The following is a 21,931-nucleotide window of genomic DNA, read 5'->3' as shown; positions in this document are numbered from 1 at the left end:
GCATGACTGCGAGATCCCTTGCCTCATCAGAGCTGTAGATGTTTCCTGCTCTGTCCCTCTGGGTCCCTGTCCTGGAATCTGTCTGGAGGCAGCCTGCAGCCAGGGGTGGGTGCTTTGGGGCTGTGGAGAAGTCGAGTCTCTTGCTACTGTCCTGGGTGTCCCTGATGGTCCTCCAGCTGGGCGTGGAAGGGGGACAGCGTACTGGGCACTGAGGACAACGCTCCACCACCCTCCCCCAGGACCGTTCCTCTGTGCCTCCCGGGGCTGGGTCCCCACCCTGGCCTTCGTCCCCACCTCCAGGGAGGCAGCCGGCTGTGGGTTTTTAACTGGACGTTATCAGGGCATCTGAACTGAAATCGGCTTCCCATGGCCAAGAAGCAGTGCCACCTCACGGGGTCTGTCATGGGCCCTGAACACGGGCAGTAAGTCCCTGACCTCACTGGCCTTGGGCGCCTGGACACTCCTATGCCACTGACCACTGGGCCTTCGGGCCTCACTGGCCCCTGGGCTCTGCTGCCGTGTTTTCGTCCTCACCAGAACACCACTCTGACATTTATGATTGTTAAATGCCATCTCCTCGTCGGTGCCTGTCAAAGTCATTTTGAATCTTTATTCTGTCATCTATCATATCAGACATACTCCCAGATTTATGTCACAGCCCCGCTGGATTAATGGCTCCTCCGTGTCCCAGGTGGAGGGACGCTCCCCGGGGGCTAGGCCCAGCTCCTGGCTGACCCCAGGGCCTCCTCCCTAGGCATGGGGCGCTGGCTGTGGAGGGACCCTTTGTTGGACCATCTGGAGTCCTTGGCCTGGGCCAGGCCCACTGTCACTCTCCCAGGTGAGACTGCCCTGTCACCCACCCCCAGACCTGGGAAGGGGGTTGGCACCATGTGCCATCTGGACACTCTCTGGTCCTTCCAACAAACTGGACTGGCCTGGGTGGTGTGGCCCTGACCTTGGGCCTGCTGGGCCTTCTGAGAGGCCTACCTCTTCCATCTGGCCTGATGTTGCAGGGCCTGTCATCTCCCTGGACAGTGCTGCCTCTTAGCCAAGGAGGGACACCTGGAGTGGCTTGGTGCCCACAGATACAGACTGTTCTTCCCAACACGGCCCCCTGGACCCTGGACACCAGGTAGTGCCCAAGGCTGTGTATAACTCTGGGAGTTTCATGTGCAGACCTCTCCATGGTGGCCTGTCCCTCGCCTGGGGTAGCCCTTGTGTCCTGCTGGGTGTGTTGTGAACTCAGTGAGGAGTTTCTATGGGGATAGAGGTACAGCCATCACCCCTCCAGCCAGGACCCCTGCCCTACTACCCTTTGTGAGGAGGGGCCCCCACACTGGGGTTCCAGCCCGTGTGGACTGCACACCAGCCGTTCCCTGGGGACGGTGGCCTGGTCGGGCGTGGAGCGTGTCTGTTTATCACATAGCTGTGCCTCGGCCCAGGCTAAGCTGGTGTCTGAGTGGCCTTGGGGCCTGCAGGTGGCCACGGTCCCTGCGTGCTGATGAAGGGCATGAATGGCGCCGTCCACACCCGAGTGCCTGGCACTGACCAGCCCCACTCTCTGACTAGCGAGGCTGCTCCTTTGAGCTGCCAAGGAGGGTGCACTCCTGGGTGGGACTTCCAGAGGACAGGGACGCTCCTCTCGGCTCCGCAGCAGCCCAGAGGTGGCCAGGGTGGGAAGTAGCAGAGGTGGAGATGCCTGTGCCCAGGGCCTTTTGGGGGGACCGACATCCATCCATCTGATGCTGGGGCCATGGTGTCACTGTGGGTCACTCTGCCCTCTGAGAGGGGACATCCGTCCGTCTGCCTCTGGGGCCAGGGTGTCACTGTGGATCAGTCTGTCCTACGGGGAGGCATCTGGCCATCTCAGGCTGGGGCCTGGTGTCTCTCTGCCCTGGCAGGCCGTGTCCATCCATCTGACGCTGGGTCCGTGGTGTCACCAAGGCTAACTGTGCCATACGGGGTGTGTCTGTCCCAGCTGGGGCCATGCCCTCATCCTGACACTCCCACGTGGCAGCAGCCACCTGGAGGTGGCACTCTGGGTGCCTGTGGGTGGCAGGTGCTCTGGGTTTGCTGTGTCTTGACCCTGTGCCGTGCTCCCGTGGTCACCGCACCATTGGGTGTGGCCTCCTGTGAGGCTCCTCAGCGTCAGGACAGCTGCTGCCCCTGAGCCCAGATGCCTGGAGGTTTGCCGTGCCTTTGCTCTAGGCCACCTGCCCATGCCCGACCTGGCCTTTGTCCCCAGAGCGTGGTCCCTTCCCCACTCCACTGTCAGCACTGGGTCATGGCCATTAAGGGCTGAATCCGGGGATGGCTCAGTGAGGCCCCAGGGATGGTGGCGGGCTCAGTGTTTGTCCTCCAGTCCTCTTGGGTCAGCCGCAGTCCTCCCAAGGACAGCCCAGCCTCGCCCTGGAGGATGGTCACCGTGCAGTAGGCGGAGACCATGGGGTCAGAGGGTGGACATGGAGCTCCATGGAGGAGGGGCTGCCAGGGCAGGAGACCTGGGAGAGGGTGGCCAGGGCAGCTGCAGGGCTCTTCCGGGAGCTCGGGATGAGTCCCAGGCCCCCATGAGCTGCCTGTCAATCACCTGGGACGCTCCAGGTCCCTCAGGCAGAGCACACGCCCACAGGTGGGTTCCAGGCCCGTGCCAGATGGAAGCCTCCCATTCTCAACAGATTTTGATCTCCATTGGTTGACAGGGGCTCATGTTGACTCAGGGCCCAAAGTGGCCCACCTGGGGAGCAGGGTCTGGGCTGATGTGGCCAGTTCTAATGAAGCCCCTCGGTGGGCCTTGATCCAGTAGGACTGCTGTCGGGTAGGAAGATGGACCCCTGGAGAAGGCCCTGTGGTGAAGGACAGCCTGGCAGTAGCATAGTGGACGAAGGGCCCCGAGGACAGTGGGCAGCGCTGGGGCCTGTCAGAGGACACGGCTTCTGCTTTCAGAGTGACCACAGGAAATGCTATCTGCCCTCGGAGCCACCAGGTCTGTGGCACTGTGTGGCAAGTAAACTGGCATCCTGTCCTGGTACCTCCCCTAGGACACCGGCAGTAGGGACCCAGGGCAGGGGAGCCTGGGCAGAGGACCACCTGTCCACAGGCCACTCTTACCACCACAGCTCCTGAGGGAGAAGGGCCCAGGTTGGTGGCTGCTGCCTGATAGCTGCCCTGAGGTCCCCCAGAGGAGGGGGCAGGATTTGGAGGGCCATTGGCTTGCACAGGTGACTGACAAGGGTGACTTGCTGGCCACTGATGCACAGGCCCAGGGGCAGGGGGTGTGTAGTTAGTGGCCAGGTCTGGGGCAGGGGCAAGGGGCAGGGTCTGCTCAGCTTAGTGGTTCCCCAGTCCTGTTCCCGAGCCTTAGTTTGACCAGTCCCACAGGTAGACAGCTCCAGAGAACTGCCCAGGCCAGGCTCTGCCTGAGGAGGCAGCTGGCCATCACGCAGTGTCTGGGGTCAAGGTGGGCAGGAGGAGCAGGGCAGCCCTGAGCAGACCTGCAGAGCTGAAACAGGCAGTTGGGGACAGAGCCCACGTGGCTGCCGTCTGGGGAACGCAGTGGTGGGCGCAGGGGTACGTCCCGTGGATGGTGTGTGCTGCGGTGGGGCTGGTCTGCCCAGACCCTGTTCACCGCAGGCACCTGGCAGGCGCTACCTGCTGCTCCGGGGAGCGTCCCATCATCCCCCTCCTGTGAGCTGCATCGTCTTCTTGCTGATTTATATGTTTGCTTGTTTATTCCGTCTGCTTTTTAAGGCAGGGTGCGATTTCATGACTGATAGTGTGAGTTAGGATCCGCAGCCTGCAGGGAGGCGCTGTGGCCAGGGCCTGGGGTTCTGCTGTCACGAGCCGGCCCAGCAGTGCAGTGTCGGTGGCTCACAGTCCTGGGGACACCTGGATGTGTGCATGCCTCCCAGCCTCCTGAGCCTCGTGCGCCAGCTGTGCGTGACTCATCAGCACCCTGCCTGGCTCCAGGTAGCTGCGTCCGGCCACCTTGGACAGCTCCCCCAAGCCCTGCCCTGCGCTGTGGGCAGACCAGGCTGGGTGGCCTGTCTGGCATACCCTATAGATGCCCCTGTGCCTCCTGGGTGATGACTAGACTCAGACACTTCCCGGGTCCAGGGTTCCCTGAGCAGGTTGGGCTGTTGGGGCCCTGCCCACTGCAGCCCATTGGCATGACTGATGCCTGCTCTGGCCCAGGCCTGGGCTGGGCTGGGGACCCTGAGGGTGACGGCAAGGTGGGTACAGTGTGGCAGGAGTGAGTGTCTGCACGATGGCACCAGAGGAGCTGTGTGGTGACGATGGCTCCCTGGTCTGCAGACCAGCCACCGGGACAGTGGGGACCACTGCTGTTCTGCCCCCTCGTTCTGCCTGCATCCGCGCCGTCCCTCCTGGGGTCAGCTCCACGGGGTTGTGATGCTCTGAGCCTCTGCCTGTGTCCCCTGTGAAGCGCTCACCTGGGTGGCTGGGATTCCGCGCAGGCATCTGCAAGGTGCTGTCTCCCCAGGCAGAGGCCGTGGGCTTGGCTGCAAGAGGGCTCAGGGCAGCAGTGTGTGCTGGTGGGTGAGAGCCAGGCCACCTGCTATGGGCCATACGTGGGCACAGGGGGTGGGCATCTGGTGAGGGCCGCAGAGCTGTGTGGGGAGGGCGCCAGCTGGGCGAGGGTCACCCTGTCTCCCAGGAGGTGGCCAGTTCCCATCTGATGGCCTGCGTCGAGCGCCGCCCTGCCTCTGTCGGCTAGTGTGTCTCTTCAGGGCTTGCTGCTGGTGGCCGGGCTACAACTTTACAGGCAGCGAGGACCTAACTTCCCCTTGGAAGTCCCTGGCGGCTGTCTTCCCTCTCCTGAGATGTCTGCCTCAGCCCCAGAGAGACGTGTGTCCCTGGGGAAGGGTGCAGAAAGCAACTGGAGTAGGTGCCGTTGCATGGCACGTGTCCCTAGGTTGGACCAGGCTCAGGGCCACGCCTGCCTGGAGGAGCCTGGGTGTCCCTGCAGGCATCAGTGTGGCTTGTGAGCCTGTGTGTGTCACGCTGGTGTGCACTCTGGCCTGCTCTGCGTCCACCTACCAGGGCGTGGTGTGTTGTGTCCTCATCTGTGTGTGGCTGTGGGTCTGTGACACGTGACGTGCGCGCATATGTGTGGACACGCACAGGCCTTTGGGAAGACAGCGGAACCTGGACCTCCTGGCACAGATGGCCCAGCTGGGCTCCCTGCCATGCGGTGTGCGCCCGGGTAGGGTGGTGGCTCCTGCCTGGCAGTGTGACCGCTCACACAGGCTTTAGCACACCTGAGGGTGTCTGACCTGCTTTCTGACCCTAAGGTGTCATGTCTCGAGGGTGGCGTGCTGGCACCTGGGGACAGAGATGGAGGGACTGGCTTGGTTTCAGGGTCCTCGCCCTGCAGTTGGAGTCCCTTCTGTCCAGTGCTGCGTGTGTGTTGGGGTGGAGAGGCAGCTGCTTCCTCCCGTCTTGGCCCTTTCATTTCCGGCGTGGCTGAGACAGGGCCAGGTTTAATTTCCTGTCTGCTGTGGCAGAGCTGCCTGAAAACCAGGCACATACAGAGCACAGGCGGCTGGGGTGGCCCAGGCCTGGATGCCAGGGCGCTCTCCGGGTGTCCTCCACAGTGTTCTAGATGTCCCCTTGGAGCCAGGTCTCCTGCCCAGAGCCCTGGCAGGCCATGGTGGTCTTCTCTACGGGTGGGCACTGTGTGGCCCTCCAGGCTGTGGCCATTCACCTGACAACTCCTTCTCTCTTGCAGGTCAGCTGGCCGCTGGCACCTGTGAGATTGTGACCCTGGACCGAGACAGCAGCCAGCCACGGAGGACCATCGCCCGGCAGACGGCTCGCTGCGCATGCAGAAAGGGGCAAATCGCAGGCACCACGAGAGCGCGGCCCGCCTGTGTGGATGGTAAGCAGCCAGGCAGCACCTCAGGGTGCTGTGCACAGCGTCACCCAGGGCCGCGGTGGGAGCCAGGTGTGGCCCTCTGAGCCTGCTGCGGGGTGTGCCCCGGGCGACTCTGGCTGACCTCTAGCATGACTGCACTGTGGGCCGCTCACTGTGTGCTTCCTGAGGGCTAGGGTGGCAGGGACCAAGTCTCTGGGCCCTCGGTGTTGCCACAGGAGAGGGAAGGACGGTGGGGGTGGTCTAAGTGGCATGTGGTGGTGAGCGAGATGGCACAGTCTGCTGGGCGCCCGCTGCATCTGCACACATGTGGCTCTGGCCACGGCCGAGAGAGCACGCGGAGTCCTCGCCTCTGGTTCTGGCTGGGATCCAGCACCGTGAGCTGGACTTGGTGGAGGAGCAGAGCACCTCCCCGTGGGCTCTGCAATTGAGTGGCTGTGGCCTCCTGGGACACCCCTGCAGTTCAGCCGCCTGTGAGATGCACCCCGTTGTAATCCTTCCTGAACAGATGCTCCCGGGGGTGCTGGGGGGGGCACCCTGAGAGATCTCTGTGAACAGAACCACAGGTGGGCTTTAGGGGGAGGAGGGGCCCTGTGGCTGCCCTGGTGCCTGGGTATCTGGCCAGTGGTGGAGGAGGTCACTGTGGGTCACTGTGGGAGACTTGGTTGGGGGCAGGCAGCCCGTGGTTCATCCTGAGACCTGGGAGCCCCAGTCAGGACCTCCACCTGGGCCACAGAGGGGTCAACACCTGCTGGGTCAGACCAGGGGGGCAGAAGCCAGTCACCTGAGCCAGGCTGGAACCCACCAGAGTCACCTCCTGTGGCGTGGTGTGGGCCTGGCCAGCAGCAGCTGAGTCGGTCCAGGTGACCTCGAGGGAGCGGCCCCACTTTGGAGCTGTGGAGGGGCCTTGGTTTCAGGCACAGAATCGTGACCACAGCCCATGAAAGGGGTCAGAGAGGACAGAGTCCCCTGTGGGTAGGGCTCTGAGACCACCTCCTAGAGTGCAGAGGAGCCAGGAGCCCCGGATGGTGACTGTGGACTTGGGCTGCTGGAGTCCCAAGAGCCCAGGCCCGGGGCTGGGGTCCAGGTGGGGTGTGTGGCTGGGCCAGCAGGAGGCCCTGTGTGGCCAGGGCCTGGGCAGAGGGGGTGGGCCTGGCACCCCCACGACCGTGTGGTAGGGCCTGTCGGGGCCTCAGGTCGCCTCTGGGGCAGCCACTGCTGTCGTGCGTGCCGGAAAGAGACCCAGGGAGGTCAGAGTTCCTGCCAGTCACTCAGCTGACGTGGCCTGGTCTTTCTGGTCTGGCTCAGGTCTCTCTTCCCCCTCAGTCTGTGCACAGGATTTGGGGCCCCTGGCTCAGATTCTGCCACTTCTGCCTGGGACTGCAGTGCCCAGCTCTCCTGTGCCCCAGGTCTGCGTGTGGGCGCAGGTCGGGTCTGCGTGTGGGCGCAGGTCGGGTCTGCGTGTGGGCGCAGGTCGGGTCTGCGTGTGGGCGCAGGTCGGGTCTGCGTGTGGGTGCAGGTCGGGTCTGTGTGTGGACGCAGGTCTTGTCTGTGCACTGTGCTGAGAGGGCAGAAAGGACGGCAGACTGGGGCTCTGAGGGGTGGAAGGGTGCCTTGGGAATCAGATGCCATCACAACCCGGGAGGGTGTCCCCACCAGCCGAGCAGTGTCCACTGTGACCACCTGCCTCCCCAGCTAGGGAGGGCCCTCCAGGAAGGGACCAGCAGAGCCCATGAGCAGGAGGGGGGTGGGCTGACTGGATCCCCAGCCCCTTCCAGTGTCTCTCAGAGGGTGTGCTGGGACTCGCCAGAGACTCGGTCAGGTTGGGAGTCTGGCCTGGGCTGAGGCAGGGAGCTCCAGCCCCACTGGACACCTGTCAGGAGGGAGGGAGCAGGCCCAGCCAGGCCTCGGCCGGTCCAGGCCTCAGATCCCAGTGCGGCTTCTGGGCTGAGGCTCTGCACAGGTCTGGCTAGTGGTATCCTCACCTGGAGACTCCAGGGGCCCAGGACGAAGTATCCTATGGGGCTCCCTGGGCTCACCGGCCTCCTTCTGCTGTCCCTGGACCCCATGGCCACCCACATTTCTGCTTCCAGCCCAGAGAGGCGCTGGGGTGTGTGGAGGGCACTCCGAGGCTGCGGGGACGAGGCTGAGCCTGTTGGCCAGGGGTGAAGTGGTGCGGCACATCTGCAGGGCCGGAGGCCAGCGTCCCTGGCCTCACGGAGCCGTGTCAGTTCCTGTCCACACAAGATGACCTAGTAAAAAACCTGGTGGCAGTTACTGGGATCCTGGCACTTGGCCTGCCCAGCCTACTTCCCCCAGGGGCCGCCATCTTGCTGGCGGGGAGCCGAGCGGGCTCTGGCTGCGCCCTGCGCTCTCTGGCTTCCGTGACTGGAACCCGTGACACGTGGTGGCGAGGAGGCCTTCTTGGTTGACATTGATTGATTCTTCCCAGGACGGAGTGGGGAGACGAGGCGCTCGCGGCTGGGTCCTTCCCCTCCCTCATTACCTCCGCGTGCCTGTGGGGAGACGGGGGTCAGGATTGATTACTAATTGAATCTGGGTCTGCTCATCTGAAACCGTGTCCACGTCCCTCTCCCCAGGAGCCTCCCAGTGCCTCAGGAGCTGGGTCCCAGAGACCCAAATTAAACCCTCGCCACTTTCCAGGGAGGCCAAACAAATTAGTTAGCCGGCGTTTTCTGCACAGTGGGCATTTCCAGGCTGCCATCTAATTTAATTTTTGCTTTTCTCTTTCCTCGCTCCGCGTGCATAATCAGTTTCTTTGCGTGCGACTGAGTCCGCCGAAGGAAACTCGGGCCTCGTTGGTCTGGTGGAGCTGGATGCAATCAGGGCTTCTCCCGGGGTGGCTCCTGCCGACCCGACGTGCTCTGGGAACCCAGGAGCAGGGGCTGCTGGGCAGCGCTGCGTCTCTGCACCGGTGCGCTTCCTCCTGGTTGGGTTTTCAGTTGTTTATAAATTTGCTCATTTGGATAAGGACTGTGCTCCTGGGTGCGGGGGCTGTATGGGAGCTGGGCCCTCCTCATGCCCAGTCTGCAGAGCCTGGGGGCTGCGGCCAAGGGGGTCGAGGCCCTCGCCGCCTGCCCTCGTGCAGCTGCAGCCTCAGTGGTGCTGAGGGGTGATGAGGAGCTGGCCGGAAGAGCTTCCCTCTGTGGAGGAGAGGGGACCTTCAGGCCTTCGGCCTCCCTGGCCCAGTCTGTGAGTGGAAGCGTTTCCGCTGAGCCAGTCCCCAGCACTGTGACCCTGTGCACCTGCCTGAGAATCACTTCCACTCACAGAGCTGTCAGGGAAAGGGACGTGAGAGCAAACCGGTCCCTTGCTGCAGGGCTGCCCACCCTCACTAACGTCACAAACAGAATTCCCCGGAGGGCTGCCTTCTCGGCAGCGCACGGTGCCAGGCGGGTGGAGGCTGCCCCTGCTGAGCTCACGGCACCTGTCAGTGATCTGAGTCCCCTGTCCCATCAGCAGGAGCACGCGTGGTTCCGAGCGCTCCTGTGGGAGTGCAGAGGCCCTTGCTGGTGCCGGCGGGGCACACGGTGCCCGCTGTCTCTCTTGCAGAAGCAGTGCCTATTCACAGAGCGGCTCCCTCCTGTAAGCAGGGCTTTTGTGAAAATCCTCTGGGAGAAATCGGGTTGGCAGCCTGGTGCCAGGTGGGGTACAGGGAGCAGAGCTGGTGGGTTTTGAAGCAGTACTTCCCAGGGCCATGGAGGGTCACAAAGGAGGCAACGGGGGGACTCCAGGCACAGGACACAGGCAGCTTTCCCTGGGAGCCTGAGGGAGGAGGGCAGGCTGGGTTTGGGGCATCGCAGGGACCTGTCAGGAGGGCTGCAGCTGGCCGCGGGGCTGGAGGACGCCCAGGACTACAGGCGGTGCAGGGAAGTTAGAGCTCTCTCCTGCGCAGCCAGAGGTCTCCACCCAGGAGGCTGTGGAAGACCAGGAGGACCTGGCTGCTGACCTGACTGACCTGTGTCACCTGCCTAGATGATCGTGGGGCTTGAAACCCAAAGCAGACATGGCCCTCCTGGTGAGCTGGGGGGCACAGTGGTCCAGAGTTCAAGTCCAGAGCCACGGCTCCAGCTGCTCACCTGCGGGTGCCATGGGCAGTGCCCTTGTCTGTCTAGCAGGTGGGATAACAGCTTTGCATCCTCAGGCTCTCAGTGGGCGAGATGAGACCCTGCTTCAGCTGGCCCTGGCCATACCCCACCTGGGCAACCACCCTGTCTGCCAGACACAGGTCCTGGCAACCCCTGGGACAGCGGGGGGATGCTGGGGAATGAGGGGAGGGGTCCTTGTTGGGATGTGGGTGTGTGAGTAGCTGCTGCTGGTCTGGGTGAGCAGGGGGTCCCGTTTTCGGGGACAAAGTTGGTCCAGAAGTAGATGTGAGGAAGCGGGAGTACAGAAATAAACCTCCCTTACACAGGAAGCCGACTCTGCACCCGCCTGCCAGACACTCGGAGAGGAAGGAGCAGTCTTTTCCACAGCTGGCAGCGGGCAGCCCGCTGTCCACACGCAGGGGAACGGAGCAGACCCTGCTCACACGGCGTGCAAAGGTCACGTCAGAACGGATTGGAGCCCGGGAGGTTGAGGGTGAACTCTCCTAAACTTTTAGGAAAAACACAAACAAAGGGTCAATCTTTACAAGCTTGGGCCTGGCCACGGATTCTCAATGTGACACCAAAAGCAAGAGCAGTGATGGGACTCGTGGTGACTGGCATGGTCTGTGCCTCCAGTCATCCCACCAGGGAGGTCAGGAAAGTCCACACAGAGGTGTGAACACAGACGCTCATGAACCACGGTCACCAAGAGTGGACCCAACCCAAGCAGCACCAGTGCACGAGTGGGTAACTAAGGTGGCCTGTCCACTCATGGGCAGCACCCAGCCATGCTGCAATGTGGTGGACCTTGGCAACAGGGTGCTGAGAAAAAGGAGCCAGAGCCCAGGGCCACATGTGATTCTCTGGACGTGAGATGCCAGGACAGGCCATTCCAGAGACAGGTGGGTCGAGGCTGTGTGCAGGGGCGCAGGGTGGGGAGTGAGAGGCAGGGCCTTCAGGGCTTGGTCACAGCCCATGAAGAAGCCCTAAGGCTGAGCCGCAGCCATCAGCCTCGACAGTGGTCAGCCCAGGCCACTGCAGGGCAGGTTCAGGGGAGGTGCAGAGGCCCTGCCTGCTACTCCCCAGCGGTGGCATTTTGGAGAAGGTGGGCCAGGCTGCTGATGGTCTTTCAGGTGACACCCACGTGGCCTTCTGTCTGTTGTGGTCTGTGCCCAGCCAGGTCATGGGTCTGGATGCCCTTGAGCCCGCCCGGTGTGGGTTCCTGGTCTGCCGCACGTGGGCCCCCGGTGCCAGTGCGAGCCAACGAGGACGCCTGGCCTTGGCAGGGGCGGCCGGCAGCCAGCGTCGACAGTCAGTTTGCACATTCTGTGCCGCCGAAGCCTTTCTGCTCCTGAATCTGCGCCTGGGAGAGGCGTGTGTCGTAAACTCTCGGAAGCTGGAGGGCTGCCTGGAGGCTGTTGGCGCTTCTGCCTTCCAAGCACATCCGTCATTTCTGCATCGCCCGATCCAGATGGAGCTGGAAATGCTCCCTGCCTCGCACCCCTCGCCGTGAGCGGCCGGTAGGCAGGTGCCACAGGATGCACCTTCGCATCACCCCACCAAGGAGCCCGCCACGGCAGGTGGCAACCGCGGGCACCAGCCCACGTGCCTCCGGCAGCCCAGCACCGTGTCTCTGGCTGACTCGGGAGGAGCCCTGCGGCCTGCCCAGAGCTGGCTGCGGCCTCAGGGACGACAGTCCCTTTGCTTCCTCAGAGTTCACCTACTGGAGGGGACGGTCACTCTGTCAATGCCTTCCTCTGCTCCTTCCAGGTCTGGCTGGAAACCACCGGTGGCGCCTTGATGTGTGGTGAGGTGAGAGGCCGCTGGGGCTGGGGGAGAATCGCTCACTCTCTGGGTGCTGCGGGGAGCAGGCGGGGACAGCGGAGCGGACAAGGCCTTGGTTCTCCACATGGCCGTCACCTGGGGCCTGGGGACCTTGGAAGGTGGCCGGCCATCTCCTCCCAGTAGTAAGGTGCCTTCCCAGGGGCCTTGGGACACAGGGTCCCTGTGCTGTCCACCTCGGTTCTTACTCAGTGGCCTCCCAAAGAAGGAGGGTCACCTCCTGAGGAGGTTGGCCTTGAGCCGGCTGTTTGTTCTCTGGGAGCCCAGGGAAGATGGCCTCCAGTGTCCCTCCTGTCTCTCAAAGCCTGGGCACCTGACCTGGCCAGTGTGTGCTGCTCTGCGCCAGGTCTGCAGCTCCAGCCGTGCCTCTGTCCTTCAGCGGTCCTGGGCAGGTGGCCCCAGGCTGCCCCCTTGTCCTTCTTCCACATGAGCTTCCCTGGGCCCGCCTCCCTCCCTGATACCCTGATGGCTCCAGCGAATGGGGATGGTGTATTAGTGGGGAAATTCCGCCGCTTGGGGGCTGGCTGGGACCTTAGTTAGCGCCAGTGACTGCTGGTGGGAGGGAAAGGAGTGGGCAGGGTTGGAGGAGTTTCGGTGTCAGGGTGACCTGTTCTGAGCTCTCGGCAGGGCCAAACACAGCCTGGCGCAGCCACGGGAACACCCGCTTCTCCCCACAGCCTGGTGCAGCAGGAGAGCTGTGAGGCGCAGCCCCTGGGGTGGAGGGCCAGGCCCAGCCCGCAGAGTGTGAGCACCTGGCTGTGGCTGGACAGAGGGCATCAGAGCCTAGGACAGCGCCCTGGAGGCCTGGGCACAGTGCACAGGCAGGGCTGGCTCTACCTGTTGTCACCCCAGACTCCCGGTGTGAGTGAGTGGCAACGCCCGGCCTGCACCAACCTGACCCTCTGCTGCTCCCTGAGAGCAGGTGGCCCCTGCAGGGCAGCAGGACACAGTGGCCGGAGGCCCCTCTCTGTTATGTGTTTGTCCTTAGAGAACAGAGTGCTACTCTGTATATTTCTGCCTGGGTTCGTTTATGCATGTCCCTGCATTTAAAAAGAGAGAAAATACCTGAGCCTGGGCAATCTAGACAGAATGGGAACTCACTTCCTCACGGTTCTGAGGCTGGGAAGCCAGGCCAAGTGTCTGCTGAGGGCCACACCCTCCAGGGGAGGGAACACTGAGTCCTCCCATGGCCAGAGTGGGACGGGCACAGCGGCAAGTGTCTGCCCTGCGGGCGCGGCCCGAGGCGCTGCTGGCCTTGCTCTAGGATTCGCCTGATGCCTGCGCTCCCGGGGTGGTTGCCGAGCAGTTTGGGTGGCTGTGTGGCCTCGGCCGAGTCCCTGGGCTCTCGGGGCTGTGGTGAAGCAGTGGCGTGGTGTGCGTAAGGCAGGGCTCCCTGCAGCCAGGCACCCGCCGCGTCGCGGGGTCCCCCACACCCTCTGAAGGCTGCGGGACTCGCTCGTCACCCCCGTAGCCCTCACACTAGCTGCTGAGAGCCGGTGCTGGCCAGGATCTGCGAGCTGCCTGGTCAACACAGCCCGTGTTAAAAATTCATCACACAGACCTTCCTGTAAATAAGAGATTAAAGGAAGGTGCCCTCTGAACACACCAGGAGGGAGAAGCCAAAGAAGGAAACCCCGGAGTTCAGGATGGAGGTCCGTGGAGTCGCGAACAGGAGAAGAGTGAGCGTCACCTACACCAGGTCGGCTGATGCAGAGGTGAGTGTGATGGCAGCCCATCAGCTGGAATGAAAGCAGGGGCAGGAGGGAGAGGGAAGACAGCCGGGTTATGAAACCAGGAAGAGAGGGAGCAAGTCCGCCCACTGCAGTCCAGAGGACGAGAAGGAAAACTGCGGCAGCTGCCTGTCGACACGTCGGGTGACGTCCAGGAGGTGGGCTTGTTCCTGGAGAGACGGAACCTCCAAAACTGACTCAAGAAGAAATAGAAGCTGGTGGAACTAGAGCAGGGAAATCACTGAATTAGTAACCAGCGCTCCCCAGGGACCAGATGGCTTCGCCAGCGAGTCACACTAAACATTTAAAGAATCCACGCCGATCCTTCTCAGGCTCTTCAAAACCGGGAGAGCAGCGCTCTCACTACAAGACCGGCACCTCCCCAAGCCCGAGCCTCAGCGAGCACATGGTGAGGGAACGGCAGGTCCCAGGTGTGGAGGCCCAGCGCTCCCCAAAGAGCGAGCTGGCTCACACCGGGGACCCCAACCAGTGCCTCTGGGAGTTCATCTCAAGGAGGCAGCTTGGTTCAGCAGGAAGATCAGTCAGTGTAATGCAAACTGCTGGCAAGACGCAGACCGACTCGGGGTGGAGCCCAGTCCGTGTGAGGCCCGGGGTTCCATCCCCAGCACTGCAAAACAACACAAAACCAAACAAAAACCTTGGTCATCTGCGTGCACGATCATCCCACCAGCAGACGCACACGGACCTTTGGCACACTCAGCAGCCCCTCCTGGTGAAAGCTCTCCACCAGCAAAGGTCAAGGGAATGTCCGCCGGGTGACTGAGGGCATCTGCAAACACTGCACCAGGTGCAGGGGTGGGGGACTGGCTGTGGGGCCCTGGATCAGGAGCAAGGCAGGACGTCCTCCATCAGCCCGCTTTCTGTCACCATGCCCCAAATACCTGATGGAACACATGGGAGGAGGTGGTTTTGTCTCCGATCTTCAGAGGTCCGGTCCACTGCTCGGGCCTGAGGTGAGGCAGGACATCCTGGTGGAAGGGCATGGCGGAGGAAGCTGTCAGCCCCTGGCAGCCAGGAAGCAGCGAGAGCTTGAGGGAAAGGAGCCAAGGCAAGACAACCCCAAGGGCACGACCCCAGTGACCTACTTCCTCCAGCTGCCCCACCGGCCTGGTGCCCACCTGCTAGTCCTTTCAAATCATTGAGCCATCCGCGTAGGGTTGATCTGCTGGTGAGCTTACGGCTCTCATCACCCATCATCTCTCCTCGGACGTGTGTGCATCTCCTCCCCCAGGAGCCGGTGGGGGAGAGCCACACCAACCATGCCCTCACCCCTGTTGTTTCCTGTAGTCCTGGGGGTTCAGGGCGAGACACAGAAATGAGAGTCGGCTCAACTGGAATGCAAGAAGGAAAGCTGTCTGCCTTCACAGAAGATGGCATTTTTGCAAAGAAGATCTTCAGGAACACTCCACCCACCCCGAGCCTTCAGGGCTGAGCACATTCAGCAAGTTCCAGGATCTAAGGTTTATACCCGAAAGCCAGGTGCCTCCTCTAGGGTGGTCACGGACCACGGTGTCTGGAAGACATCACTTAAAAATTCCACTTACTACAGCACCAAAAGCCATAGAGACTCTGCAGTGAATCCAAGACTTGTACCCTGACATCCGTGGAGCGGAGCTGAGGCTGAGCCTCAACATGCAGCCCCGTCCCAGCCCTGGCCAGTTCTTCAGCCCTCCCCTGTTTTGTGTGTGTTTCTGTCCAGTCTCATGGTACACTGCATCCCTGGGGCGTCCCCTCTCCCCACTGAGCCCTAGCGTCTGACCGGGGTGGTCTCTTCCCCCAGCACCTCCAGCATGGAGCCTATGGCCTGGGAGTGACAGGCGCTGCGAGGACGTCCACGTGATGCACGCACCTCTGGGATGTCTGGATGGAGCAGGCTTTCAGGGAGACAGAGTGACAGTGAGCAGAGCTGTTGGACCTGCATGTCCAGCTGGTCACAGTGGGAAGGACGGGGCTGCCAGAGGTCTAGCGTCTGAGCAGTGTCCGTCAGGTCCTTGATGGCACTTGACGTGTCCAGTGACCTCTGTGCTCATGCCACCCCCTCTTGGTTCCATCTTAACCAGCCTCTGGGAATAATCACCAAGAGCAAGAAGAAAGAGCTTTAAAAAAGATCTTTAAGGAAATTCTCTTTAAATCTTTAAGGAAACTGAGAGCTGATGGGTCTGAGGGTGGTGGCAGCCTGCGTACCCTCACGGAGGCCCTCCTCAGGGACACTTGCCCAGTTCCCCAGGGAAGGGTGCGCAGGGCCTGCTGGGTGCCGCAGAGCTGCAGGCCGAGTCTGTCCCGTCCAATACCGTCCCTCAGGCCCACAGGGCCCCATGCAGGCGGGTGTACAAAGCCCTTACCAGCAGACGTCCATGGCCTCCACCGGAAGGTTGTGGTGACCCGGCAAGGACGGCGACAGGCCTAGCCTAGAGGCGGGGGGTTTCGCTTTCTTGCTGAGTGGATGGATGGCCATGTCTCTGTCACCCTGGGGAGGAGGGTGCCAGCGCCCCAGCTCCTGCCTCTCTGAGTAGAGTTGAAAGGTGGGTGACTTCACATCCCGAGCACAGCCACCCGACGTGGGGTGGCAGAGCTCGGGGGACACTTACTGACGGCCAGCACCTGTGGGCCCCGCCCCACCAGCTCCTCACTGGAGGCTTGAAACGGATCACCCCATTATGTTCTCACGACTCGCCCGCGGGAGACACCGCTGCTCCCTGGAGGTGACCCCGGCCACAGGCCTGGAAACTGAGCCACGGCAGGGTGGGACTTCCCACCCACACAGCTACAAGGTGGGGGTCCCGGGGTGTAAGTGCCACAGAGAACACTGCTGTTCCTTCCTGGAAATGACCGTGCATCTCTGAGCTGCCCCCGACCCGCTACGTTGGTGTGCAGAGTGAGAAAGGACGGCTGCATGTCCTCGGGGGTCTCTGTGAGGTTGGGTCCTGGTGGAGAGGCAGCAGAGCTGGGGTCCGCAGGTCAGGCCCACTCCGCAGATGCAGATTCCTTTTTTTGGGGGGCATCTGAATGAGACAGTGGTGTGGGTGGAGGGGCCCCAGGCCCAGGATCCTTCCTGCGGGAGGCAGCGACCCTGTCTTGGCTGTGTGGTCCTTTCTGACTGTGCAGTGGCCATGGGCTGGCGCTGGGCCTGGGAAGGCATCCCTGCCTGGCCTGTGTGACTGCTGAGGGCTGGCACTGCCCACCGGAGCCCGTGTTCCTCCACCTCGATAAGAAATCCCCAGGCTGTGTTTGACGTTATGTGAGGTTTCAGACAACCTTAAGTAGCACCATGAAAAGCCAGGTAAGCCAGGGAAAGCACTGAGGCTGCTTTGGTAATGTAACACGGCTCAGTGGGGAATGGCCCCGACCCCCCGTTCTTCCATTCGCCAGTCCCTGGGGGCACCTGGCCACCTGTCTTCTTCCTCTTGCTCCTGGACTCCAGTGCACCTTCTGGTCGTGGGGAATTCTCCCAGCATTGTCCCAGCATTGTAGTTCAGCTGTGCATCACTCTGACCAAAATACCTGACCAGGACACCTGGAAGGAGGAAAGCTCGTTCTGTGGTCCAGTTTTAGGGGTTCGGTCCATGGCTGGTTTGTCCCCTGGCTGCCGTCATGGCAGAAGAGCCTGGCAGTGGGAAGCTGCTGAGCTCATGGGACTAGGAAGCAGAGACAGAGACACAGACAGCGTGGGGAGCCGAGGCCCAGATATGGAACCCCAAGGCAGGTCCCCGTGACTTACTTCCTCCAGCCACGCCTCACCTGCCTGCAGTAGTACCTAGTGATAGATTCAGATCATTAGACCATCCAATGGATTAATCCAGTGTGAGGTCATGGCTCCCATATCCAGACCATAATATTCTGCCACTGGCCCTCAAAGCTCCTACTCATCTCAAAATGTGATTAGTTCATCTCCCAGAGTCCCAAGAGTCGGAATAGTTCTAGCATTGCCCAAAAGTACGAGTCCAAAATCTCCTCTGTGACTCGGGAAATTCTTGACGGGGAGCTCCTATCAAAATCAACATCAAGTTAGGCACCAGGAAGCATTCCTACCCCAAAAGGGAGGAATAGGGTACAGAAAGGAGGGATGGGACCAAAACAAGACTCAACCCTGATGGCAAACAGTTCTGCAGCTGCACGTCCAGCATCTGGAGCACTGTTCTCTGCAGGGCCTGGACAGCCTCGCTCCATGGCCCTGCCCACTGCCACACTCAGGGTCTCTTTCGAGGCTGACTCTGTCCGTAGCCCACAGCAGCTTCCTCTGCAGACAACACACATCACTGCATCTCTCATGCTGGGGGTCTCCGCTGCAGCTTGAGCCCCATTCGCTCAGCTTCAAACATCGCCGTCTCAGGGACTGTCCTCAGGGAGTCTCACTCTGCCACGCTTTGCCTGGCCTCCTAGGCCTTCCTTTGAAGTCTTGGTGGCAGCCTCATGACCCCCTAATTCCAGCATCCCACAGCCCTGCAGAACTGGCACCATGCCAAGGTCTGCTCCCAGCTGTGGTAGGACCAGGACACCTCGGACTGTGGACGCAGTGGCTTCTGAGTGCCTGGACAACCGAGCACCGTGCGGCAAGCCTGGCGACCCCAGGCTCTCCCAGAGTTGTCACTTTTCCACCTCTTGGCCTGGGATGGGTTTCTTCTTTGTGGATGTCTGAAATCCCTCAAGCCACCTAATTAGCCTCTTGTCTTTAGGCTAATTACTTAGTATCTCTAGCGGCTATAATCCCTTTGGTACCCCGTCTTCTTGGCCCCAGTTTTGTACGTTTTTCTCGCCAAACAGCAATTTTTTCAAATCTTTATCTCTTCTCTCCGCTTCTGATTCTCACAGCAAGTCTGGCTAAAAGCTGCCAGGAGTACCTGTGTCACTGCCATGAATGCTGTGCTGCCTTGAAATTTCCTCCGCCAGATGATTAACCTGTCACTGTGAAACCCAATCTCGGGACACGGAAGAATGTGGGCAAGTTCTTTACCAGAAGGGAACATGAAAGGCCTCCAGTTCAGTTCCCCGTTGAGTCCTGTTCCCCTTGAAACAGCTCCCGTGAGCAGTCTTTGCTGTCTGCATCCCTGTCCGCTCTCTCACCTCCTGGGCTCCCACCAGAAATGCCCGGGAGCTCTGCCTAGAGCACTCTGAGGCGTCTTCAGCCTGAACCTCAACTCCTCCAAACGCGTCCCACAAACCAGTTCCAAAGGTTTCTGAATTCTGTGGTCCGGTGAGTCGTGACAACGGCCCCACTTCTCCGTATCGGTTTCTGTTGGCTTTCTGTCTCTGTGAGCAATATACCCGGCCAGACCAGCTTATTTTGGCTCATGGCTTCAGAGGTTTATTCTGACGTTGGCTGAGTCCATGGCTCTGGTCCTAAGGTGAGGCAGAAGATCTTGGTGAAGGGCATGAAGAAGGAGCACTGCTCAGATCATGGCAGCCAGGAAGGAGAAAGAGAGAGAGAGAGAGAGAGAGAGAGAGAGAGAGAGAGAAAGAACATGAGGAACAAGGGACAAGATACATGATTCCCAAAGCACAGCCCCAGCGATCCGCTTCCTCCACGCGCCACCTGCCTAAGGTCGACACCCTGTGGTCCATTAGATGGTCACACCTTTAGTGGACACAGCCCTCATGCTCACTCGCTTCCTGCGTGGACGCACTGACTTGAGGAGGACACCTGATGTCCAAACCAGAACACTTCCGGGTCCAGGCCTCTGGGCCAGGTGTGCTGTGCGCAGCCCTGTGACATGTTCTCCGCCGCCTTAGTCCTCGAGGGCCCCGCTGGACCCGGAGCTGAGAAGGACCCACGGCTTCTTGGTGGTGGTCGAGCGGAGACAACTTCAACCTCAAGTTGTCCTTGAGCGGTTTGGAGTCTGTGGGGAGATGAGCGTGTTTTACGACTTCTGTGGGATGGGAGGAGAGGGAGGCAATGAGGGGTCCCCGCCACCTTGGAAACCGTGGATGGTGGCAATGGGGTCCGACCCCGAGGGATCGTCGCTTAACTTTTTACTGTGCAGACACTTCCTTTCTGCCAGCCTGAGGTTCCCGCTCCCTTCAGCAGCTCTGTCACAAACCTGGGCTGGGCTCAGCTCCAGGGGCAGTTTGGGCACGCAGACCTCGTCCATTGGCAGCCCAGCAGAGACGCGCTGAGGCAGGGCCAGAGCCTGAGGACCAGAGCCCGCCCCGCCCCTGGTCAGCGCTGTGGTGAGGGAGCCAGCCCGGCACCAGACCTTGGTGTCCTGGTCTGTGACGTGGAGGTGAGTGTCACTCTCCTGATGGAGACTTCGAGGGCAGACGCTGCGGGGCTCCTGATGGGGATGGCATGATCTGTGTGCAGCCAGTGTTTGGGTCCTGAAGACCTGGGCGGGTGGCTGGCCACTTCTTGGTTGGAGACTCAGGTCTGCTTAAGGGGGCTCTATTCCCCTCCACTAGTGTGGCCCAGGGTGGCACGGGCTCTCCTGCTCCAGTTGACCTTTGTGGGAAGAATTGCCCAGCAAATCCTGCGTGCCCAGCACCAGGGCCAGGCTGTGGTCAGTGAGGTCAGCTTGCTCCACTGCTGATCCTCAGCCACCAGCACCATGTCCTGCTGTAGGGTCACAAAGAGGGTGTTCTCCATGACCCCTAGCCTGGATAGGGGTCTGGGCTGAGAAGTACAGGGTGGTGCTGGAAATGGGACCAGCCATCCAAAGGCCACAGCGAAGATCTCTGCCGCTACCCAGGTGGCGGAGGTGGGAGGGGTCAGGCAGTGGTGGATGGTGTGGAGAGGAGGCTGTTGGTGGGATTGGTCAGTGGGAGGGAAGAAAGGTGAACAGAGTCCTGGGCACAGGCTCTGCTGGCCAAGGGCCCTCTCCCTACCCACCACAGGCAGACGCTGGCCCCCTGCCAACCTCCGTATTTGGGGTGTGTTAAGTGTCTGATCGAGTTCTGTGCCCACAGCCCCATTCTGCAGAAAGGACTGAGCATCCGAGAACTGGGGCAGCTGCAAAGGCTTCTGCAGCCACCCCGGGATGCCAGGGACCGCGGCTCCTCCTTTGAATGTTGACTGATGCTCTCTGCTACAAGGAAGTGTCCCCAAACCTGGGCTGAGTAAACACAATGTCTCACGGCCCCCATCACCCTGCCATCGGGCCTGGTCTCCCCCCTGCCATGGGGCCTGTGTCTAGGCCCAGCCTCCCCCTGCCATCGGGGCCTGTGTCTAGGCCCAGCCTCCCCCTGCCACGGGGCCTTATTGAGTTGCCTTAAAATAGTGTCTACACTATCCGGTAGTTTCACAGATACACTTGTGTAGACATTTGCAGAAGAGATTCAGGATCTTACACATGGGATTAGAATCCAAAGCGAGTGGCCGTTCTTTTCAACCCCAGGAGACAGGCATTTGACTCAATGCGTCTGGTGAGTCGGAGCCCTGATGCTCTGGTCTGGATCCTCTGTACTCTGCAGTTTCCTGGGCCCTGGCCTCTGTCCATCAGATCCTCTGCCCTGCAGCTCCCACGACGAGGCCGGCACTGCTCCCTGTGCCTGGCCCCTCCTGGGGGACTCTGATCCGTCCGGGGGTATTCCCTGTTTTCTTCACAAGCATCTCTGTGTGGCTGCACTGGGGTCTGCTGTTCTCCAGAACAGAGGCAGTGGGCACTTGGAGCTCCGGGCCATGACAGATGGAGCGTCACAAACGTCCTGTGGCTTACATACAAGCCCCTGAATCTCTGGCACGTCCCTGCAGGTGACGGAGCCATGAGTCCGCTGGATCGTAGGGCCAAGTGTTCCTCTGAGCAGGCCCAACACTGGACATGCCTCCGTGCAGCTGTGCGGAGCTCGCGATGGCCCACCCGGCTCAGTCGTCCCTTCCGCCGTCCTCCTGGGTGACGTGGCTCTTCCTGGCGGTGTGCACTTGGCTTTCTCTGTGGAGTAACAATGACAAACGTGTTTTATCAGTGAGCTGAATGGCCTCCTTGTGAAGTGACCCTTGTGTCCCCAGCCTCGCTGTGTCTCTACCTCCTTGGTCGGCAGCAACATGACCAGGTCCATGTCCGGTCCATGTCCCATCGGTGCCTTTCAAGGTGTGGGCCTGGCCTGGAGTTGGGCTTGTTCTCTGCGCAGGGATATCCTGCTGACCGCGCCTTGGCTACTGGAAGGTTCCAGCCTTGCACACAGATGATCAGGCCTCAAGTCCTGAAGCACTTCCTGTGGCAGACCTGGGGGGGCAGGCCAGTCCCTCACCACATCACGTTTATCAGCTGTGCGACTCACACTGGCGGCAGCGGGACCGCCATCACAGATTGCTGTATGTGTCCCTCCCGCCCCCGAAGGCTAAGGGACCTGTGGGGTTTCTGTTTCCCTCTTTCCTGTTCCACCCTGCAAACCTCCCAGGGTGGGTCTTG

General features: G+C 61.2%; 1 protein-coding gene and 1 long non-coding RNA gene across 2 annotated transcripts in view; one reads left to right on the top strand and one right to left on the bottom strand.

The window, feature by feature from the left end:
- Positions 1-5,482: 5,482 nt before the first annotated feature.
- LOC144372893 (uncharacterized) lies at positions 5,483-21,461 on the bottom strand. The gene is made up of 3 exons (XR_013432724.1): positions 15,442-21,461; positions 14,711-14,881; positions 5,483-14,560 (listed from the first exon to the last, which is right to left on the bottom strand). It is a non-coding gene; the product is annotated as an uncharacterized LOC144372893 (long non-coding RNA).
- Positions 5,566-21,931, top strand: part of Tafa5 (TAFA chemokine like family member 5) — a 72,993-nt gene continuing 56,627 nt past the window's right edge. Inside the window, exon 1 of the mRNA XM_078036117.1 lies at positions 5,566-5,896. Coding sequence (XP_077892243.1) covers positions 5,581-5,896 — 316 coding nt within the window. The 5' untranslated portion in view covers positions 5,566-5,580. The remainder of the gene's footprint in view (positions 5,897-21,931) is intronic.

Source organism: Ictidomys tridecemlineatus, unplaced genomic scaffold (assembly GCF_052094955.1).
Source record: "Ictidomys tridecemlineatus isolate mIctTri1 unplaced genomic scaffold, mIctTri1.hap1 Scaffold_185, whole genome shotgun sequence".
In the NCBI taxonomy this organism is placed as follows: Eukaryota; Metazoa; Chordata; class Mammalia; order Rodentia; family Sciuridae; genus Ictidomys; species Ictidomys tridecemlineatus.
The sequence above is the reverse complement of the archived record's forward strand: the minus strand, read 5'-3'. Positions and strand labels throughout refer to the sequence as shown.